General features: G+C 31.8%; 1 protein-coding gene across 2 annotated transcripts in view; it reads right to left on the reverse strand.

Annotated features, from left to right (window-relative positions):
• The window catches only part of LOC139897911 (protein disulfide isomerase-like 2-3), a 77,761-nt gene extending 64,443 nt beyond the window's left edge, over window positions 1–13,318 (reverse strand). Inside the window, exons 1-9 of one of the 2 annotated variants that reach the window (XM_071880624.1) lie at window positions 13,131–13,318; window positions 12,772–12,930; window positions 11,934–12,047; window positions 11,553–11,737; window positions 10,946–11,045; window positions 10,592–10,768; window positions 9,742–9,887; window positions 9,501–9,647; window positions 8,637–8,925 (exon numbers count right to left, since the gene is read on the reverse strand). In XM_071880624.1, the coding sequence (XP_071736725.1) occupies window positions 8,748–8,925; window positions 9,501–9,647; window positions 9,742–9,887; window positions 10,592–10,768; window positions 10,946–11,045; window positions 11,553–11,737; window positions 11,934–12,047; window positions 12,772–12,930; window positions 13,131–13,271 (1,347 nt within the window). In that variant the 5' untranslated portion in view covers window positions 13,272–13,318 and the 3' untranslated portion in view covers window positions 8,637–8,747. Of the gene's footprint in view, window positions 1–8,636; window positions 8,926–9,500; window positions 9,648–9,741; window positions 9,888–10,591; window positions 10,769–10,945; window positions 11,046–11,552; window positions 11,738–11,933; window positions 12,048–12,771; window positions 12,931–13,130 lie in introns of those variants that run through there. The other variant, XM_071880625.1, reaches the window with a different exon arrangement.
• Window positions 13,319–22,364: the final 9,046 nt, after the last annotated feature.

Here is a 22,364-nt window from a genome sequence, read left to right on the forward strand (position 1 = left end):
AGTGGAAAGGTAATCAACAATCCAACAAGAAACAAGAAACCACGCAAGGTGTGGGTAGTGGTTCCAGCTCAGGTTACAAGGGACGAAATCTTTTATGTAACAGATGCCACAAACATCACTCTGGTTATTGTAATGTGGTGTGCAACAATTGTAATTGAAAAGGTCATCTTGCTGAAGATTGTAGGGTTCCCGCTACAAATACAAACGGTACCAAGACTCCTGCCACCAATGCAAATAGAACTGCCTTGGCCACTGTTACTTGTTATGGGTGTGGGAAACATGGTCATTATAAGAGTCAGTGCCCGAATCCAGAGAAGAATAACGGATCTGCACGTGGAAGAGCATTTGTTATTAATGCTAGAAAGGCGTGCGAAGACCCGGAGCTTGTTACGGGTACGTTTACCATTAATAATTTATCCGCATCTATTATATTTGATACTGGTGCCGATAGAAGTTACGTGTGTAGAAACTTTCACGCTAAATTGAATTGTTCATCATTACCTCTAGATGCTAAGTACATGATTGAGTTAGCTAATGGTAAACTAATTAAAGCCGATAAAATTTGCCGTGATTGTAAAATAAATTTAGCCGGAAAAATATTTAAGATTGATTTGATACCCGTAGAATTAGGAAGTTTTGATGTAATAGTCGGCATGGACTGGATGTCCAAAATAGGAGCTGAAGTTGTGTGGGCCAAGAAGGCAATTCGCATTCCTCGTAAGGATAAAACGCCAGTAATGATTTATGGAGAGAAAGGTAACTCAAAGCTAAAACTCATTAGTTATTTGAAAGCTCAAAAGTGCTTGAAGAAAGGGTGCTATGCTATTTTAGCACATGTTAATAAAGTCAAAACAAAGGAAAAAGTGAAGAGCATCAATGACGTGCCTGTGGCAAGAGATTTTCCTGAAGTATTTCGTGAAGAGTTGTCGGGATTACCTCCATTTAGATCTGTAGAATTTCAAATAGATCTTGTACCAGGAGCTGCACCGGTTGCCCGTGCTCCATATAGACTTGCACCGTCTGAGTTAAAAGAACTTCAGAGTCAGTTAAAAGAATTACTGGACCGAGGATTCATACGACCAAGTACTTCACCGTGGGGAGCTCCAATTTTATTTGTTAAAAAGAAAGATGGATCTTTTAGGATGTGTATAGATTATCGTGAATTAAATAAGTTAATATCAAGAATCGGTATCCACTACCGAGAATTGATGACTTATTTGATCAACTGCAAGGATCATGTGTTTACTCGAAAATCGACCTAAGATCGGGCTATCATCAACTACGTGTCAAAGATGAAGACATTCCGAAAACTTCTTTTCGGACACGTTATGGTCATTACGAATTTTTGGTCATGCCGTTTGGATTGACGAATGCGCCAGCTGTATTCATGGATCTCATGAATCGAGTTTGTAGTCCATATTTAAATAAGTTTGTTATCGTTTTCATTGACGATATTCTTATCTATTCTAAAAATGAGCAAGAGCATGAGCAGCATTTAAGGTTGGTATTAGAATTGTTAAGAAAAGAACAGTTATACGCCAAATTTTTTAAGTGTGCATTTTGGTTGAAAGAAGTGCAATTTCTTGGCCATGTTGTTAGTAGCAAAGGAATTCAGGTTGACCCAGCTAAAATTGAGGCCATTGAAAAATGGGAGACTCCTAAGACACCAATGCAGATACACCAATTTTTGGTTTTAGCTGGTTATTATAGAAGGTTTATTCAAGATTTTTCCCGAATAGCTAAACCATTAACAGCGTTAACGCAAAAAGGGAAGAAGTACGAATGGACTTCTGAGCAGGAGAGTGCATTTCAATTACTGAAGAAGAAGTTGACTACAGCGCCTATTTTATCGTTACCTGAAGGGAACGATGATTTTGAGATATATTGTGACGCTTCGCGACAAGGTTTTGGTTGCGTCCTTATGCAACGGAAGAAAGTTATAGCATACGCATCCCGACAATTGAAGATTCATGAGCAGAATTATACGACGCATGATTTAGAATTGGGAGCAGTAGTGTTTGCATTGAAGATATGGAGACACTACTTATATGGGGTTAAATGCACTGTGTTTACCGATCATAAAAGCCTTCAACATATCTTCGATCAGAAACAGCTGAACATGAGGCAACGTAGGTGGGTTGAGCTGATAAACGACTACGATTGTGAGATTCGCTATCATCCCGGGAAAGCGAATGTAGTGGCCGACGCTCTAAGCAGAAAGGAACGAGAACCAATTCGAGTACGAGCGATGAACATAAAAATTCGCATGAATCTCAACTCACAAATCAAAGAGGCTCAACGAGAAGCTCTTACTAAAGAAAACATAGGAAATGAATAATGAAGAAGTATGAGAAGCAACTCGTTATACGGGAAGACGGAATTCGATATTTTGCAAACCGTATTTGGGTACCGAAGTTGGGTGGATTAAGGAAGTTGATATTGAATGAGGCACATAAGACAAGATATTCGATACATCCTGGAGTTGGAAAGATGTATCAAGATCTTAAGACGCATTATTGGTGGCCTAATTTAGAGACAGATGTTGCAACATATGTTGGGGAATGTTTAACTTGTTTCAAAGTCAAAGCAGAACACCAGAAGCTGTCAGGGTTACTTCAACAACCAGAAATCCCAGAATGGAAATGGGATGGTATTACGATGGATTTCATCACAAAGTTACCTAAGACTGCTTGGGGTTATGACACCATTTGGGTAATAGTTGATCGTCTCACCAAATCTGCACATTTCTTGCCTATAAAGGAAACGGATAGAATGGAAAAACTATTACGATTGTATATAAAGGAAATTGTTTCAAGGCATGGAATACATATTTCCATTATATCTGATCGTGATAGTAGATTTACATCAAAGTTCTGGCAATCACTACAGGAGGCACTGGGAACTCGTTTGGATATGAGCATCGCATATCATCCACAAACTGACGGGCAGAGTGAAAGAACAATTCAGACTCTTGAAGACATGCTCAGGGCATGTGTGATCGATTTTGGAAACGGATGGGATAAATATCTACCATTAGCAGAATTCTCGTATAATAACAGTTATCATGCGAGCATTAAAGCTGCACCATTCGAAGCATTATATGGAAGGAAGTGTAGATCCCCTATCTGTTGGAATGAAGTAGGAGATCGACAATTAACTGGTCCCGAGATCATACACGAAACGACTGAGAAGATAGTACAAATCAAGGAGAGATTGAAAACAGCCCGTAGTCGCCAAAAGAGCTACGCCGATGTCCGAAGGAAACCATTAGAATTTCAGATTGGTGACATGGTTATGCTAAAGGTGTCACCTTGGAAAGGTGTAATACGTTTCGGTAAAAGGGGTAAACTGAACCCAAGGTATGTAGGCCCGTTCAAGATCATCGAACGCATTGGACCGGTAGCTTATCGACTCGAGTTACCGCAACAACTCGCCGAAGTACATAATACATTTCACGTATCAAACCTTAAGAAATGTCTTGAAAAGGAAGATCTCACCATTCCTCTTGAAGAAATCCAAGTCGATGAGAAACTATAATTCATAGAAGAACCAGTCGAAATCATGGACCGTGAAGTTAAACGGCTCAAGCAGAGCAACATACCAATCATTAAGGTTCGTTGGAATGCTCGAAGAGGTCCCGAGTTTACTTGGGAACGAGAGGATCAGATGAAACAAAAGTACCCACATTTGTTTCCCGAGAACGCAAAATAGGTACAACTTTAAAATTTCGGGACGAAATTTATTTAACGGGTAGGTACTGTAACGACCCGGATTTTTTCCGATCGTTTTACACTTATAAGATTAATATTTACATAAATTAAACCTTACCAACATGATAAGCAATCTAAATTGTTGAGACTTATGTTTTTGAAAAGAGTTTTACACAACGTTTGACCGTCCAATTTGACCGATGATATCACGAACTATATAACATACGATAATTATACGTTTGTGTATATATATGTATTTTTATATATTTAACATGATCTAAGAATGTTTTAACATCTCATTGTGTACTAATAACAATGAGTTATAAGTATATTTTGAGACTACTAACTTAAGTTTTCAAAACGATAACTATATGTGACGTTCTTCGACTTAAATACTTAAAACTTATAATGCTTATACATGTATCGTATAGATATGTATTTTATCACTTTTAAAGGATTTATATACATAAAAAAAATATAAGTATATTTACAAAAGATAGCTATATTTGAATCCTCGTTCCGTTTTCTCAAGATTTTTATACGTATATCTAGGGTATATGTACCCATATCATACCCAGCTTCTATACGTATTTACTATTGGTATATACACATCACAATCACTTTATTAGCAGCCATGAGTCAGCCAATTTTGGATCTTAGCATGCATGATTAATCAATTTGGCATATTACAAGACTTTTGCACAATATTACAAATTTATACATCTTTTCACCACCATTTATACTCCATTCCATTTTCATTTTTACTACACATTTTCTCTAACCAAAAACACACTCTTAGGAACCTTAAGTGTTTTTCACAATCTCAGCAAATAACCATGAAGATCTAGCTTCAAAAACAACCCTTAATCATCATAAGAAAATCCATTCAAGAACACTTCAAAAATCCTTCCAAGTAAACAAGTTTACTTCCAACCTTTCAATCCAACTCCACCACTCTTTTGATTCTAGGATTTTTCTCATCTCTTACAGTAACTTTGTCCAAGTAACTTGAGGTAGTAACCTTGTTCATAACCTTATTCGATTCATATTTATATAGCTATCTTATTTTGTGTTGTAAAATTTTAACAACAAGAACATAGTTTGAATGATTTCAAACTTGTTTGCAAACTAAATAGATCCTTCTAACTTAACTTTTAAAACACTTCAAGACCTGTAATATATCATAATGATATGCTAACTTAACAAGATATAACTTGGTTTTACAAAGAACATCTTAAAAACTGAATCTACGTCGTCGGAGTACAATCGGGGACTGTTTTGGGTTGGATAATTAAAAACTATCTTGAACTTTGAATTGGAATTTTATGTTCTGGAAAAATGATATTTCTTATGAATATGTTAACACATAAAAATTTTATGGTTTAACTCAAAGTGTAAGTATTTTTAGAAAAATGATCATTAAATGTTGTTTTTATGATGGAAAATAATCACTTTCATAAGTTTCACCAAAGTTTGACCTATAACCTGTGATTTCGAATACAACCTAAGGTATTTTCAGTTCATATTCTTAAAATTTGATTCGATCCAAGGAAGTGGCAAGTTGAACCAACAAAAACGGAGTTGTAATGAAGAAACTACGACTAAAACAAGATCGGGTATCCGAAGCTAGTTTAGCTACGAAAATATTTGGAGAAAAATTAAATTAATCATATATTTCTAATTAATATGATATTTCATATATATTTACTTATGATTTGATTTTATATATTTCAGGACCACCCGTAAACAACACGAGAAGATTAATCCTAAGACCTCATGATTGTACGCAACATGTCATTTGACAACACGGTACTTTATGTACGCAACACGTCACTTGACAACATGGTACCATGGGTCGAGATTAATTCTGATCAATACGAATACGATGGGGTCTTTATTTATTTTATTTAAGCAACTAATTGTGGACCACTAACATCGGACTGCTAACTACGGACTAAGAAAATATTAAAAGTATATATATATATATATATATATATATATATATATATATATATATATATATATATATATATATATATATATATATATATATATATATATATATATATATATATATAACGATTACTTAAAAAGAAAATATGTTGATATATTATATATATGGTTAGGTTCGTGATATCTATCGGAGACCAAGTCGTGATAAATACCTTCAAGGCAAAAGTGAGTATATAGTCCCACTTTTAAACTCTAAATATTTCGGGATGAGAATACATGCATTTTATGATTTACGTTATGGACACAAGTGATTAAAAATATATATTCTACGTTGAGTTGTACCACTGGCATACTTCCCTGTAACTTGGTAACTACTATTTACATGAGGTATTGTAAACGCGAATCCTGTTGATAGATCTATCGGGCCTGACAACCCCAACCGGACTGGACGACCAGTATTCAACGGTTGCACAGTACTTCGTTTCGGTGACTACACTTGGTACGGTGTAGTAAGATTTCATAATAAAGGGAATATGCGACGTTGATTAAATGTTAAGTATGGTTATCAAGTGCTCAACAACTTAGAATATTTTTATTAAAACGTTTATATATGAAATCTTGTGGTCTATATTTATAACGCTGCCGGCATTAAACCTATATCTCACCAACTTTATGTTGACGTTTTAAGCATGTTTATTCTCAGGTGATAACTAAAAGCTTCCGCTGTAACATGTTGAATTTAAGCAAGATCTCGAGTATGCATATTTGTGTCAAAAATAAAACTGCATATCGGAGGATTTGTAATGTAAAATATGTTGGAAGTCGTATTGTTATTATCACATGTAAAGTTTGTAAGTCTAAGATTATCGCTAAACGATAATCATTATTAAGTTGTTTAAACCTTGTATTTGTAATAAAAGCTATGGTTTGTATTGTAAAAACGAATGCAGTTTTTGAAAAATGTCGCATATAGAGGTCAATACCTCGCGATGAAATCATATGTTATTGTAATCGTCCTTATGGTTAAGGTCGGGTTATGACATCGGAAGTCTTATTTATTCTCACACTAAGCCGACCAGACATATCTTATGCAGTTAGAGTGGTTAGTCGATACATGAGCAATCCGAAGAAGCCTCACCTTGATGCTGTACGACGCATCTTAAGGTATGTTAAAGGCACTATTAACTTTGGCTTTTTATACAAGAAAACAAAAGAATGTCACGTGACTGGATATTGTGACGCCGATTACGCTGGAGACTATGATACACGACGGTCAACAACTGGATACATGTTTAGTCTTGGATCGGGAGTAATATCATGGTGCAGCAAGAGACAACCAACAGTATCCTTGTCAAGCACTGAAGCAGAATATCGATCGGCAGCATCAACAACACAAGAAATTATGTGGTTGAAGCAACTAATGGAAGATCTTCATCAATCAACAGATTATCAAGTAAAGCTTTTCTGCGATAACCTATCAGCTATTCGTCTAGCAGAGAATCCAGTCTTTCATGCAAGAACAAAACATATAGAAGTTCACTATCACTATGTTCGCGAGAAAGTCCTTGAAGGGGAAATCAAAATGGTGCCAACAAAGACAGATGAACAAGTTGCAGATATATTCACCAAGAGCCTAAGTAAACTGTAGTTTACAAAATTCAGAGAAGCACTTGGAATGGTCTGCAAATCATCGTTGGAAGAATATTTGCATTGAGGGGGAGTGTTAAAATACAATGCAAATTTGGAATAGTATGAAATTTGTAAATATGTATGGAAAAATATCTAGATATTAATATGTATAAGAAAATATCTAGATATTAATATGTAAAAGAAATATCTAGATATTTATATGTAGAAAAATCTAGATAATATAGATATTTGTAGGTGAGAAATATCTAGATATTTATCCATGAAAATATCTAGTGTGTAGAAACTTTCATGGACAAGTATAAATATGGGTGAGGAGTTTCATTTGTAATTAAGTTGTGAAAGTTGTGAAAAGAGTGAGTTGAGAAGTAGATAAGAAGTAAGAAGTAAGAAGTGAGAAGAGTGTGAGTAGAAAAGAAAAGCTTGTAAGTAAGTAATATTGTAATTGTATTTTGTATTAATAAAAGTGTTCTTTGTTAAGTTTTCCGAGCCTTAGTTTGTGTTTAAGTTCTTAGTGCACTTGTGTTATTCTTATTATATGGTCGGCTCTGCCGCCTAAGTGATACATGGTCGGTTATACCGCCTGAATGATATATGGTCGACACTGTCGCCTAAGTATTATTGTGCACTAAGGATTCATATAATTAAAGGCTAACCAACGTCAAAGTGTTAGTCTAGTGAGTGAGTATAACCTAGATCCTCTATAGTGGGTGTGTTGGGCTCGTCGAAGCTTTTAACATATTTTTTCATCCACGGATTATATTTTTTCATCCATATCCATATTCATTAGATCGTCCATATCAACGAATAATCGGGTAGATCAGATGGATATCCACTGAATTGAGTATCCATTGCCATCCCTACTTCCAATGCATATCGGGATGAGGCTGTGAAGAAAATGAATGATGTAAATGTGAAAGGAGATCAATATACGGGTCAACTTTGAAAGAGTGAAAGTACACAAATGAATGTTCATAGTTCATTCGAAGTTCTTAAAAATGATCTACTTCACCTAGTTGATGTACCAACTGACATAAAATCTAATGAAGATAAAACGGCCACGTTTATGAATATTAAAATTTGTAATTAGTACACATATAAAAATAGAAATTATTATATTGAATTATTAAATATTAAATACAAATACAAATAATAATATATAAGAAAACTTCTAATTCACTAAACGCAACTTAAACGTATGCCACAAGGACATACGTTTAGCAAAACCCAATTTTAAATTAGCATATTGATTAATATTAATATTATATTATGTAAATGTGTAAAACGAGAAGATAAATCTAAGAAACTCGTAACATACATTTTTTTTAAAGGATACCTCTAAAATTATGAGTACTTACACCACCACTGTTACAGTAACAATCACAAAACTCCGTTAGGTCAAAAACCTTTTTCTAACTTAATTCTCATATTCTTAACTTACAATTCTTCTTTTCCAGGATTAACATCATCACCCATTAGTTCTTCAAGGGAGAATTCGTCGTCTTCTATGATCTCTCCATCTTTCCCATCCCATGGTTCGGTTTTCACAACCGGTGGGGTCCCTTCTAATGGTAGTGTACCCTTTCCACCGAGCCCGGCTGTTTTCACAAACTCACTGCAAATTCAAACACGGGTCATGATTTGGGTTATTTGGGTAATGCTTTATCTCTTAGGATTGAATGTTTTATAATAACACAAATGAGAATAGGTAAATTTGGTTTGAATTGTTTAAAAGATGCCAAATCGTAAACTTCGTGTATAAAACATTTTAATGTTGTTATGTTTGAAAACCAGATTATCATTATCATCAAAATTATGTGAAATTTAAAGTCAGATTATACATTTATATAAGTTTACTCCCTACATCTCAAAATAACTCACATTTTGACTTATGATGATCTATCTATTTCAACTTTTTTTTTTTTTTTTTTTTTCGCATAAATATTTGATAAAAGTTATAGCACTTAAAACACATTTAAAATCTAATCAGTTCATATAAATTTCATCAAATATTAAATACCACAAACAAAGATATTTAAAGTCAGTTGGAAAGGAAAGACTTTCAAAAGTCAAAAATAGGTAGTTATTTTGGGACAGAGGGTGTATACTATATTTTTGATTTGGTCATTTCAACCCATATATACACATCACATATAGATTATCAAAAGTGCAAGGCAAAGAAAAACATACATGATCTGGTCTTTTTCAAATGCGCTACGAAGTGGGGCGTATACGGCTTTCTTTATGTTCAAAGCTATCAAAGCTGGATACCCGTAACCACCAACACCAACATGTTTCTCAAGTTCTGCCTGTTTACCAGCATCGGCCCACACATAACTGAAAAATATACAAAACACAATCTCCCATTTATTAAGTACTAAACTAATTTCCATTACAGAAAGAATACAAAATATAAGATAGATTTTTTTACCTGTAGGGACTCCTTTTGAACTTTTCTGCAATTGATAGTAATGTCTCTAAATACTTGTTCCTTCCATCTGCCTTAGAGTCCAAAATATCAGGAAGAAAAGCTACAAAACAGATGGCTGCTGAACCACATTTCTCTTCCATTACATCCTACACAAATAAGGACGAGTCGGGTGTTGACCGGTGTTGACCAGCGTTGACTTTTTTTAATAAATAAGTTAAGCATATATATATTACGCATAGATATATCAAACATGAAACATAAATATTTCAACCATAGAGATAGGGCACAAAATGTAATTTAAAATGTTGACTTAACTTTGACCAACTTTGAATTTAACCAACTCAGACCCGATTCAGTCCGACTTTGAACCTACTTTTAGCGTTGATCGATTTTTAGAGGTTTTTGGAGGAAACAGGACGGGCTAGTCCCCAAATTGACGTGTGGGCAGACTCGGCCGACTTTACATCAATACATACTTCTAATAATGCTATACTTATACATGTACGTGTTTAGTCAATTCAATTAAGTTTAAAGTTTTTTTTACATGATATTATTATCAGTTAATTTTTAGCTATTAAAGGATCTTTCAAGATCTTAAATACGATTAATTGAGCACGAGTTCGAGCTTGAATACGCGAATTAAGCTTAAAATAAAAAATTTCTTTAATGAGTTGTTAAGAATTATAAACGAATATCGAGCTCGAACATAGAAAAAATATTTTATCGCCTAACTGGTCACGACATGTTGATATTGATTGAGTTGGAGGGACTTTCGATTACTGATATTTTATAATCATTGAGGATCAAAAGAAGGAAATACGAAATTAATTAAAAGATTTTAATAACTAACCGGACTAGTCAACTCAGTCACTTCAGGAGGTGCAACATTAGTTTCTAGCTGAACGAGAGCAAATGATTCAATTGCTGATGCACTTCTTGCACCTTCATAAGTGACAGGACTATCTTTATCTGCACCAAATACCAAAATGGTGGGGAAACCTTGCACCTTATACCTGCTCATTAATGACTGAAACCCATAATTCGTCAGTAACTATAAGATATCTGTAACATTTACATGCAGTAACAACTATTTAATGGGGAAACAGATTTGATGGTGAGGATATGAAAAAAATTCTTAGTTTTACTTAAATAATTTAAATTAATAATATAATTAATAATTTGATAATTGTAATTACAATATTACCTTCTCATCATCACAGTTAACATGACCAAGCTTCACCTTCCCCTGCAAATTCTTAGCAGCCTTCTTCCACTCGGGCGCAAGCTTCTTACAGTGCCCACACCTGTAGAAAAGACATAATCTTTATGAAAAGTAGGAAAGTTACTCTTTATTGCATAATAATAAAATGATAATATTATACATATATATGTATGTATATGTATACATATATATGTATATATATATATATATATATATATATATATATATATATATATTTTATTATTATGCAATAAAGAGTAACTTTCCTACTTTTCATTATGCAATAATAGATTGTAAGATTCAACCGCCAAGAATGTTTCATCCACGCAGATTACAAAGAAACAATGTAGCAGTCAGCAAACAAACCAATGTGGCATCAGTCCCAAAACTTTAAATATAGAAAAAAAGGACCATGGTGGTTATTAAACCTTTATTCACTAAAGGGACTAAAGCTCTGATACTTCACATATCATTTAAATGATTAGTCAAATTGTTTTTGAGCATATTAACATTCAATTCTATGACACACATCCATCATGTAACCGGGAAAACATACTTGCAATACTATGAACAAGAACAGAATAAGTACCAGGGTGCAAAGAATTCAACCATCCAAAGATCTTTGCTTTTAACAACAAGTTCATCAAAATTTTGTGAATTCAATTCAACTGATGATTTTTCACTATACTCTGATTTTTCACTTGATTCTGATTTTTGACTTGACCCTCCTGTTGTTGTTTTTCCACTTAACCTGTCCTTCAAGAGTGCCTTCACCTGTGTATAAGAACCACAATACATGAATACTTCATACATTATAGCACGCATATAGAGATTACAGATAACAGAACACCTTACTTAAAATCTATAATTATTTTCAGTATGTAGTACTGTATAAGATAACATGTCATTTTAAACAGAGAATAGTGCCAGTTCTATAAGCAGATGTCAAACATTAATTTCAAATGATGACCTGTTTGAGTGCAAATTCTGCAATTGGTTTTGCTTCCCTAGCTCCTTGATAATCAATAGGAGGTTTTCCAGGTACGAAAACCTTAATGGTTGGAAACCCTTTGATCCCGTATTCCTGGAGAAACTTAATAAGTTAGACACGCATATTGTACATTTGTCATTCAAATATTGAAACAAAAAGAAACTTAATAAAAGAAATATCTTGTAGGAGTAAATAGCTAAACAGAAAAGGTTATTAATTTTAAAAACATATGTTGACTTTAAACTCTAGAATAGAAATAACCAAACTCTTATTTCAACTTTGTAATTACTAATGTGTCAACGGCTATCATCTACCGGCTTTTAGTTTTTACATCTACACAAGGTTAAAATTACTTTCAACGAGAAAGATATCCATAAGTTAACGTTGAATTCGTGATATAACATATCCTTAACTCCTTAAGTAACTAATTCACATAATATTTGGTGCACTTCAGTCTTTAAAAGGAAATGTCATTACAGTCCTAATCAATATTGTAGTGTGGATATAATTTTCTAAAATGCTTTCATTTGCTAAAATTTAACAAGCTTATTCATCAACAAACAACAATCATCCTGTCCACCTCTCAAAATGTCGTCGATTACGCATGATAGCAATTTCATTAGCTTTGGTCTATACAATTCATATCAACATTCATCACACTTTTACACGAACAGGACAACGCATCTACAGTCGAAACTTTTCATTGCCAGTACAAAATTCGTTTAAAATGCTCAGCCAATAGTAACTACAACTAAAAACGATCAAAGTGAAAATAATTTGAATCCAAAACAAAATCTAAAAACAGAGAATTACAAACCTGACCAATTGCTTGATGTGCATCAGCATCAATAGCTGCAACAGTTGCCACACCTTTCAACACAGTAGCTGCTTTCTCCCATATTGGAGTCAAAGCTTGACAATGACCACACCATGGTGCATAAAACTCAACCAAAACAACACTGTTTGAATTCAAAACCTAAAAAAAAAACAAAAACAAAAATAAATGTATACGTATATCAGTATATCACAATTACTCAATTACATATTTACTAAATCACAACATTTACAAATCTCAAATTCCTTCAATCAACACTCTGTCAATCATATAATCAGACCATAAATAATATATATACCTGAATATGTAATCAAATGTATATTTAAGGTTGATTAGGTTACCTTAGATTTGAAATTAGAAGGAGTGAGCTGAACAACAGGTGATGATGAACCGTAAAATGCATCAACGAGATTTAAATTTGAAGTAATTGAAAATAAAAAGAAGAAACAAATTAAGATCAATAGCTTTGGCGACTTATTCATGATACGCGATTGCACACAGTAAACACACACAGTTGAGAGGATGAAAAATTAAATGGAAAAAACGTTGAGAGTGCAGAGTAGAAAAACCCTTTAGTATGTCTGATAGTTACGTGTTTTAACCAATGGAGGAGTGACACGTCATCTTTCCATGTAATTTTAGACGTGGGCGAACGGGATTTGCTGGATCTAACTCTTTTTATGAAACGTGTACGGAGGATATTGAGTGTAAAGTAAATTACTCGTACTTCGTTGTTTGTCACTTGCATCTTTCGACGAAGGGATTTTATTTTAACCAGTAAAATGACCCGTAAAATTACGGGGTTGATTAAACGAAATAGTTTAATGATATATTTTAAGTATTAAGTGAATATAGATGTTAAAGTTATTTATTTTAATGACCCGTGGAAGTACGGATTCCGATTAAGAAACTTCTCGTTATTTTTACAAACATATTAATGTACTTAATTTGGTTAGGATAAATGAACTACATTTATTCTCTCACATTCTCTTCCAATTTTCATTCAATTATTATTTTACTTGTCATAGAAGCCTACATTACAACCTTATATTGAGACATATATATCGCATACATATGTAACGTAATTAATTCCGTAAAAAGAACTCATATTTGAATAATATAATAATAATTATAGTTATAATAATTATAATAATAAAGTTTACTTAAAAATGAAGTATTTATATTTTTAATAATAATAATTATTAGTAATAACAAATGGCTCTTGAATTTATTTAAAAAATTAAAATACAATTATTATATAAAGGTTGTACAATATGCTTCAAAGTTTGTACATATGTTCATAATGTGTTTTGTAAAAGATTGTACAATTTGTTTTGAAGTTTGTACATATGATCATAAGAGTGTATTATCATAAGGTTGTACATAATGGTTCAAATATTGTACATATGATTATGAGTGTTTTACCATAAAAGTGTACATAATGTTTCAAATATTGTACATATGATTATGAGGATGTTTTATCATAAGGTTGTACATAATACTTCATATATTATATAATTGACATGTTAATATTTTTATTAAATAAAATTAATCATATTAATGATATCATCATGTGGGTCGTAGAATATTTTTTTATTATTTTTAATTTTCTTTTTTTTCGAATGGCAATTTTTAAATTTTGTTTAAGTTTAAATAATCCTTATTTTTGACATTATTATTATAGAGATTTATTGAATACTATAGATTTTTGATAAATAATTATATTTTAATTTTAAATTAAAATTAATTAAGATTAATGACATCATCAATATTTTTATACATGGCAAGTTAAACAAAATAAAGAGTTAAATTGTGAAATGATGACATCATCATTTTAGAGATTTAATAGAAGTTATAGATTATACAATTCTTGTTATATTTTCAAGAAAAAAAAGTAAATAGCTCATAAATTAATTATCATACCTTCTCATTGTGAAAATGAGTTAATAGTAACCAGGGATATAACGGTCATTTCATGCTCGATGCCACCTGTAGCTATAATCCACCGTTTAATTAGGGTCACGATCGTCATTTCACAAGCGTTGCCACCTGCCAGCGTTTTATGATGTGTGGCATCGGTGGGGTGCTACGTGTTGCTTTTCCGTGTTTTCCTTCTGTAACGACCCTCCAAAATCGCTATTGACGCAGTACGTTATTCATTGATTTCATAGTGAGGTTTTGACCTCTACATGATACGTTTTGTAAACATTGCATTCTTTTGAAAAGGCACACCATAAATGAATATCTAATTCAAAGGTTTTTGACATCTGATGATTTCTACATATAGACAATCACCGTAAATAATAGTTTACAATAATACATCCGTTGACAATGTAATCAAAATAAGATACATGGTGATGATTTTGTGAATGCAAAGTTTCTCGAATAAAGCATGTATGACTCCATGCACATAGCTTTTATAATGTATAAGCAAATAGCAGAAGACTTCTAGGAACCTGAGAATAAACATGCTTAAAGTGTCAACACAAAGGTTGGTGAGTTCATAGTTTTAAATGTTGCGCATAATCTGTATATAAAAGGTGGATCACAAGATTTCAGTTGTTTCATCCAGAAACGTTTATCAAAATATTCTACGAAATTGAGCACCTTGGTAACTAAACTTAACGTATATATAATAAGTACCCATGTTTTAACATACATGCAACCAGCATGTACAATACACGCAAACCAACGTGTATTAACTCAAATAGCATACGTCCGCTTTATAGTTCAGGCTAGGGTCTCTATACCTGGAACGGACGGGGATGTCAAGCCCTATGGATCCATATACAACTATTCAGACCCACCAGTTCTTATAACCGGCAGCTACTAGTTACCGAAGCTAAGGGATTTTCGGTTCAAACTCAGTGTAGAATTAAGTATGTACTTGTGTCCATTGCATATAAAATAAAGTGCATGTATTCTCAGCCCAAAATATAGATTGCAAAAGCAATTAAAAAGGGATCTATAAACTCACGTATCAATATTGTGGTTCAATATTGCAGGAAAAATATGCAGACGCAACGTAAATGATAAGTGCAATGTTGGCCTTTGATTCACGAACAATACCCCCGAACAATACCCATAACCTCCTTAGATAATACCACAATTTCCTTAACTTTAACCGATTTGAAAACCCGTTTGTAAATCACCCGAACATAACTCCGTCGTAGTATTTTATGTATACATAACTAATATAAATAATTATATAAGATTAATAATAATAATAATAACCTTAATAATCTTAATAATAATAATAATAATAATAATAATAATAATAATAATAATAATAATAATAATAATAATAATAATAATAATAATAATAATAATAATAATGATAAGATCTTACAGAGTAATATATATGTATGTATGTGTAAAATGATCGATTGCAGACATTGAATCGAGTCATATATATAGTATAATAATATAATATAATAATATAATAAAGTAATAATATAATAATATTAAAATAATATAATAATATAAAAAATAAAACGTGTGAATTAGAATTCAATAATATCTGCCGACAGTTTTCACGGACCGGTATTTCGTACTCTTGTTGCTAATAATTGACGGGTAAAAGTATGAGTAAAAATTCCACTTTTTTTATTTGAATACATATATATCTGTTTTGGTCTTAAGTTTTATAAAATTAGTTGTAAAAGGTTCTTTTATAAAGTTTGTACGCGTAATACATATTTTCCTAGTTTTTTACTGAACAAAGATATATAATATAATATTAATTTAATTATAATAATAAAATAAATATAATAATATAATAATATTGAAATAAAATATAATAATATAATAATAATTTTGAATCAAATTTGAATCGTAAATATTTAAAAAGTCGTATTTCTCAAATACTTTAGGGGTATATTATGTAACTTATAATTAATAATTTCTATCATGTCGCTTTCATGTAAATAGTAAAATAATTAATTTCGTTTCATTTACTATTCATATAAATAGTAAATGAATTAATTTCGATTCAACTATTTAAGTTACATTGTTGTACATTGTGCTTTACAGCTTGTACATCTTTAATTTAATTGAGTTTTTCTTATAAATTATAAAAAAAATACATCATAAAAATAAAACAATTATATACGTAAAATTTTTAATTTGAAATTGCATCATTCAATAGTGAATTTTTATCATTTCGTATATAAATATTATTCGCATGTTTCCGTTTATATAATTATCACAAGTTATGACATTCGTGAATCGTTAGACAAACAGGGTGGTCAACCGTTATATAAAACTCATTTACAAAAGTTATAAAACTTGTCAAAATGCATTGCTTATCATGACGAAAATATTAAATCATATAGAGAATTGGTTTAAATAAGTCGAAATTTCCCGGTCATCACAGTACCTAGCCGTTAAAGAAATTTCGTCCCGAAATTTGATCGAGGTCGTCATGGCTAACCATAAAAATGTTTTCATGATGAATATGAGTTAATAAATAGAGTTTTATCATCAGTGAGTAATATGGATAAAACAATTTGATTACGCGAAGAGTATAAGTGAAGCTATCATAAAAGAGTGAAATGAGTAAATGCAGATTCGTTTTAACCGATGACGTAGTCACGGTTGATTTCTGGAATTCAAGGAATTTAGAGGAAATCTTCGTAATAAGATTTGGTTCTTCGGTAATTAAGGAAATTAGGATCTTCTTTGGTTAGATGCAATAATCGGTTTTGATTGCTCTGTTGGATGTTTCACTATAAATCCACTCCCTTCGTTTCCTTATTTTCACAGCTTACACCTTGATAATGCTAAAAACGAACATATATTTCATAGCATTATTCCTCAAGAAAGACAAGCTTTTAGTTGCAATTGTTCTATTTACAAGTGATGTTCGTTTAAATAATAAAAGGTGAAGACAAAAGACAGATTCGATGAATTGAAGACGCAAAGGTCCAAAAAGCTCAAAAGTACAAAGTACAATCAAAGAGGTTCCAAATATTGATGAGAAACGTCTCGAAATTACAAGAGTACAAGATTCAAAAACGCAAAGTACAAAATATAAAATTGTACGCAAGGACGTTCGAAAATCCGGAACCGGGACATGATTCAACTCTCAACGCTCGACGTAATGGACTAAAAATTACGAGTCAACTATGCACATAAATATAATATAATATATAATTAATTCTTAAAATTAATATATATTATAATATATTTATAAATCGTCGGCAAGAAAGAAGCCAAAGGAGGGTGAGCTGTATTTTCAAACTCCGCGACTCGCGGAGTTTGAAGGCAAAAATTGCCGCGAGTCGCGGAGTACCCTTGAACTCAATTCCCTATAAAGCCAAACGAATTCTGATCATTTTTATCATCCAAATTCAATCTCTCTCTATATATGTATACGTAAATATATTTATATTTATATTTTAATTTTAATTTTAATTATAATTCTAATAATAAGGGTATGTTAGCGAATGTTGTAATGGTGTAAGTCGAAATTCTGTCCGTGTAACGCTGCGCTATTTTTAATCATTGTAAGTTATGTTCAACCTTTTTACATTAATGTCTCGTAGCTAAGTTATTATTATGCTTATTTAATCCGAAGTAATCATGATGTTGGGCTAATTACTAAAATTGGGTAATTGGGCTTTGTACCATAATTGGAGTTTGGACAAAAGAACGACACTTGTGGAAATTAGACTATGGGCTATTAATGGGCTTTATATTTGTTTAACTAAATGATAGTTTGTTAATGTTAATATAAAGATTTACAATTGGGCGTCCCTATAAATTACCATATACACTCGATCGGACACGATGGGCGGGGTATTTATATGTACGAATAATCGTTCATTTAACCGGACACGGGAATGGATTAATAGCCACTAGAATAATTAAAACAGGGGTGAAATTATGTACAAGGACACTTGGTATAATTGATAACAAAATATTAAAACCTTGGGTTACACTCAGTCGACATCCTGGTGTAATTATTAAACAAAGTATTAAAATCTTGTTACAGTTTAAGTCCCCAATTAGTTGGAATATTTAACTTCGGGTATAAGAATAATTTGACGAGGACACTCGCACTCTATATTTATGACTGATGGACTGTTATGGACAAAAACCAGACGGACATATTAAATAATCCAGGACAAAGGACAATTAACCCATGGGCATAAAACTAAAATCAACACGTCAAACATCATGATTACGGAAGTTTAAATAAGCATAATTATTTTATTTCATTTATTTTATATTTAATTGCACTTCTAATTATCGCATTTTATTTATTGTTATTGTAATTAATTGCACTTTAATTTTCGTACTTTTTAATTATCGCAAGTTTATTTTATCGCACTTTTATTTATCGCAATTTCATTATCGTTATTTACTTTACGCTTTAATTTAAGTCTTGTATTTATTTTTAATATTTTACATTTGGTTTTAACTGCGACTAAAGTTTTAAAATCGATAAACCGGTCATTAAACGGTAAAAACCCCCCTTTATAATAATAATATTACTTATATATATATTTGTATTTTTATAAAAGTAAACTAATATAGCGTTAAGCTTTGTTTAAAGATTTTCCCTGTGGAACGAACTGGATTTACTAAAAACTACACTACTGTACGATTAGGTACACTGCCTATAAGTGTTGTAGCAAGGTTTAAGTATATCCATTCTATAAATAAATAAATATCTTGTGTAAAATTGTATCGTATTTAATAGCATTTCCTGCTAAAATTTAATAGTATTTTATACCCCTTAGCTTTGACATCAAGTTATTTTTGGCGCCGCTGCCGGGGATTCTTAAACGCCGAAAGCGCAACGCTAAATATTTAAAAAAAAAAGATTTTCATTTTTAGTTTACTTTTATAAAAAAAATACACTTTTGTAAAAATACGTGTTAATTATTCGAAAACATAAAAAGAAAACAAAAATATAAATATTTTTAAGAATTTATTAAATATTTAAGTTTTATAAAGTTTCTTTATTTTTATTTTATAAAAATATAAGTTTTATTTAAGTATTTTATTTTTATTTAAAACATAAAAACAAAAACCGAAAAAAAAACATATATAAATCTATTTTTAAGATATTTTTTCTATTTTTATTTTAGTTTTAAAATATAAGTTTTTATTATATAAATATTTTAGATTTTAAAACAGAAAACAGAAAAAATATAAAATAAAAAAAAGTAAAAAAACGCGTCTAATTTTCAATTTTAAACTGTACCTGAGTTGAAAATTGGAACCCCGCGACTCGCGGAGTTTGCAGCCTCGAATACCGCGACTCGCGGAGCAGCCCTGACACCCGCGACAGAAACCCTAATCAGCATTTATTACGGATAATTATTATTATTATTAATAAACCCTAATTACTTAATTATTATTATAATTAGTTTAAGTTTTTAAATTAAATTGTATTTTAAAGTTAAATTAGTTTAATTAAAATATAAAATTAATATTTTTATAAAATAAATAATATAAAATAATATTTTTATAAAAATTGTACTTTTTACAACTTTTTGTATATTTTTATATTTTGTCCCTTTTTAATTGTTTTAGCGTAATATTTGTATTTTTCGCTAGTTTTTAGTTTTAAACTTAGTTTTTGCCATAGTTATATTTTTATTTCTAGATTTTTAGGCTTTGCCGTAAAATCCCTTAAGTGCCTTTTCTTTAGACTAAGATTTAGGTACTTTAGAATTTTGTGACGCCTTTTTAAGTTTTAGTTTCTTTTTAAGTTATTGTCATTTGGGATATAGTTTTACTTAAAAGCTTTAATATTTTTAGACACCTTTTACCTATGTATCAATTATCATTCCAATTAGTAATCTCAATTTGCGATTATAATTTTAAGTTAGTGATAGTAATAAGGTTGGGTTAGTCTAGTGTTTTTAAGTTCTATAAGTCACTCTTTTTCTTTCTTATTTTTATTTTTCGATCTTTTTCCGACACGCTCTTTTTCTTTCTTATTTCTCGTCATTCTAGTTTTTAGGACTTAGAATTTTTTCTACTTCTTATCTAAATTTCTTAAAATTACGAAAATTTATTTTAAGTGGTTAAATTGATAGACATCAAAATTTTCTGGTTCGTAGTAATAGTTGGATTTGTACGTGGACCGGGTTATTGGAGCCAAACAGTCCTCAATTATATTGAGACCAAACGAATCCTGCCCCTCTGCTGCATCTTTTGGCTATTCGAAACGTGGGCAAAATCAGAAAAGTCTATTGATTGGATAACTTATGTAATTTTTCTTTCCTTTTTAAAAACTAATAGGATATTCAGTGAATGCACCGAGCAAGACGTTCACCACCTTTTGTACGTTCACCACCTGTAACTAGATCAAGACATTTAGCAAATATTACCGCCGTTGATTTTTCTTTAGAATCGTCATCCAGTCGACCAAGTACTCCAGTTCAAATTTCCGATAATCCATTTTTTGAACCCGACCTCACAATTGAGAATCCGGAGAATATTCAGGGACGATTCATAGATCCTGAACCATTAAATTTTCATCCGGAACCACCAATCATTCAAACAGAGATTGTTGAGGAACGAACCATTAAATCAGAATCCTCTAGTGATTCCGATTCAACAAATTCAATTATGGAGAATCTGGAACCTTTAAGTATGGAAGACCGAATGAGAGCTAAACGCACTGGCCAAGGTCACGCAATTACTCATCCTGACATTAATGCGCCAGATTATGAAATCAAAGGACAAATTCTACACATGGTGACTAATCAATGCCAATTTAGTGGTGCGCCGAAGGAAGATCCAAATGAACATCTACGTACCTTTAATAGGATCTGCACACTATTTAAAATCCGAGAAGTAGAGGATGAACAGATATATCTCATGTTATTTCCCTGGACTTTAAAGGGAGAAGCCAAAGATTGGTTGGAATCGTTACCTGAAGGGGCGATTGATACATGGGACGTTTTAGTTGAAAAATTTCTTAAACAATTCTTTCCGGCATCTAAAGCCGTAAGACTTCAAGGAGAAATTGTTACGTTCACACAGAAACCGAATGAAACTCTATATGAGGCGTGGACAAGATGTGGAAAGTTATTAAGAGGATGTCCGCAACATGGTTTAGACACTTGTCAAATAGTACAAATATTCTACCAAGGATGCGACATCACTACAAGGAAAGACATAGATATAGCAGCTGGTGGTTCTATTATGAAGAAAACCGAAACTGATGCTTACAAAATTATTGATAACACTGCTTCCCACTCACATGAGTGGCACCAAGAAAAAGATATCGTTAGATCATCTAAAGCAGCTAGAGCCGATTCTAGCCATGACTTAGATTCCATTTCCGCAAAGATAGATGCTGTGGAGAGACGAATGGAAAAGATGACTAAAGATATTCACTCAATACGAATTAGTTGTGAGCAGTGTGGAGGACCACATTTGACAAAAGATTGTCTCAGTATTGAATTAACAATGGAACAAAGAGAGAATATTTCATACATAAACCAAAGGCCTGGAAATAATTATCAGAATAATTATCAACCGCCAAGACCGATTTACAATCAAAACCAGAATTATAACCGAAATATTCCATACAACAACCAACAAGGTCC

This window comes from Rutidosis leptorrhynchoides, chromosome 3 (assembly GCF_046630445.1).
Source record: "Rutidosis leptorrhynchoides isolate AG116_Rl617_1_P2 chromosome 3, CSIRO_AGI_Rlap_v1, whole genome shotgun sequence".
NCBI lineage: Eukaryota > Viridiplantae > Streptophyta > Magnoliopsida > Asterales > Asteraceae > Rutidosis > Rutidosis leptorrhynchoides.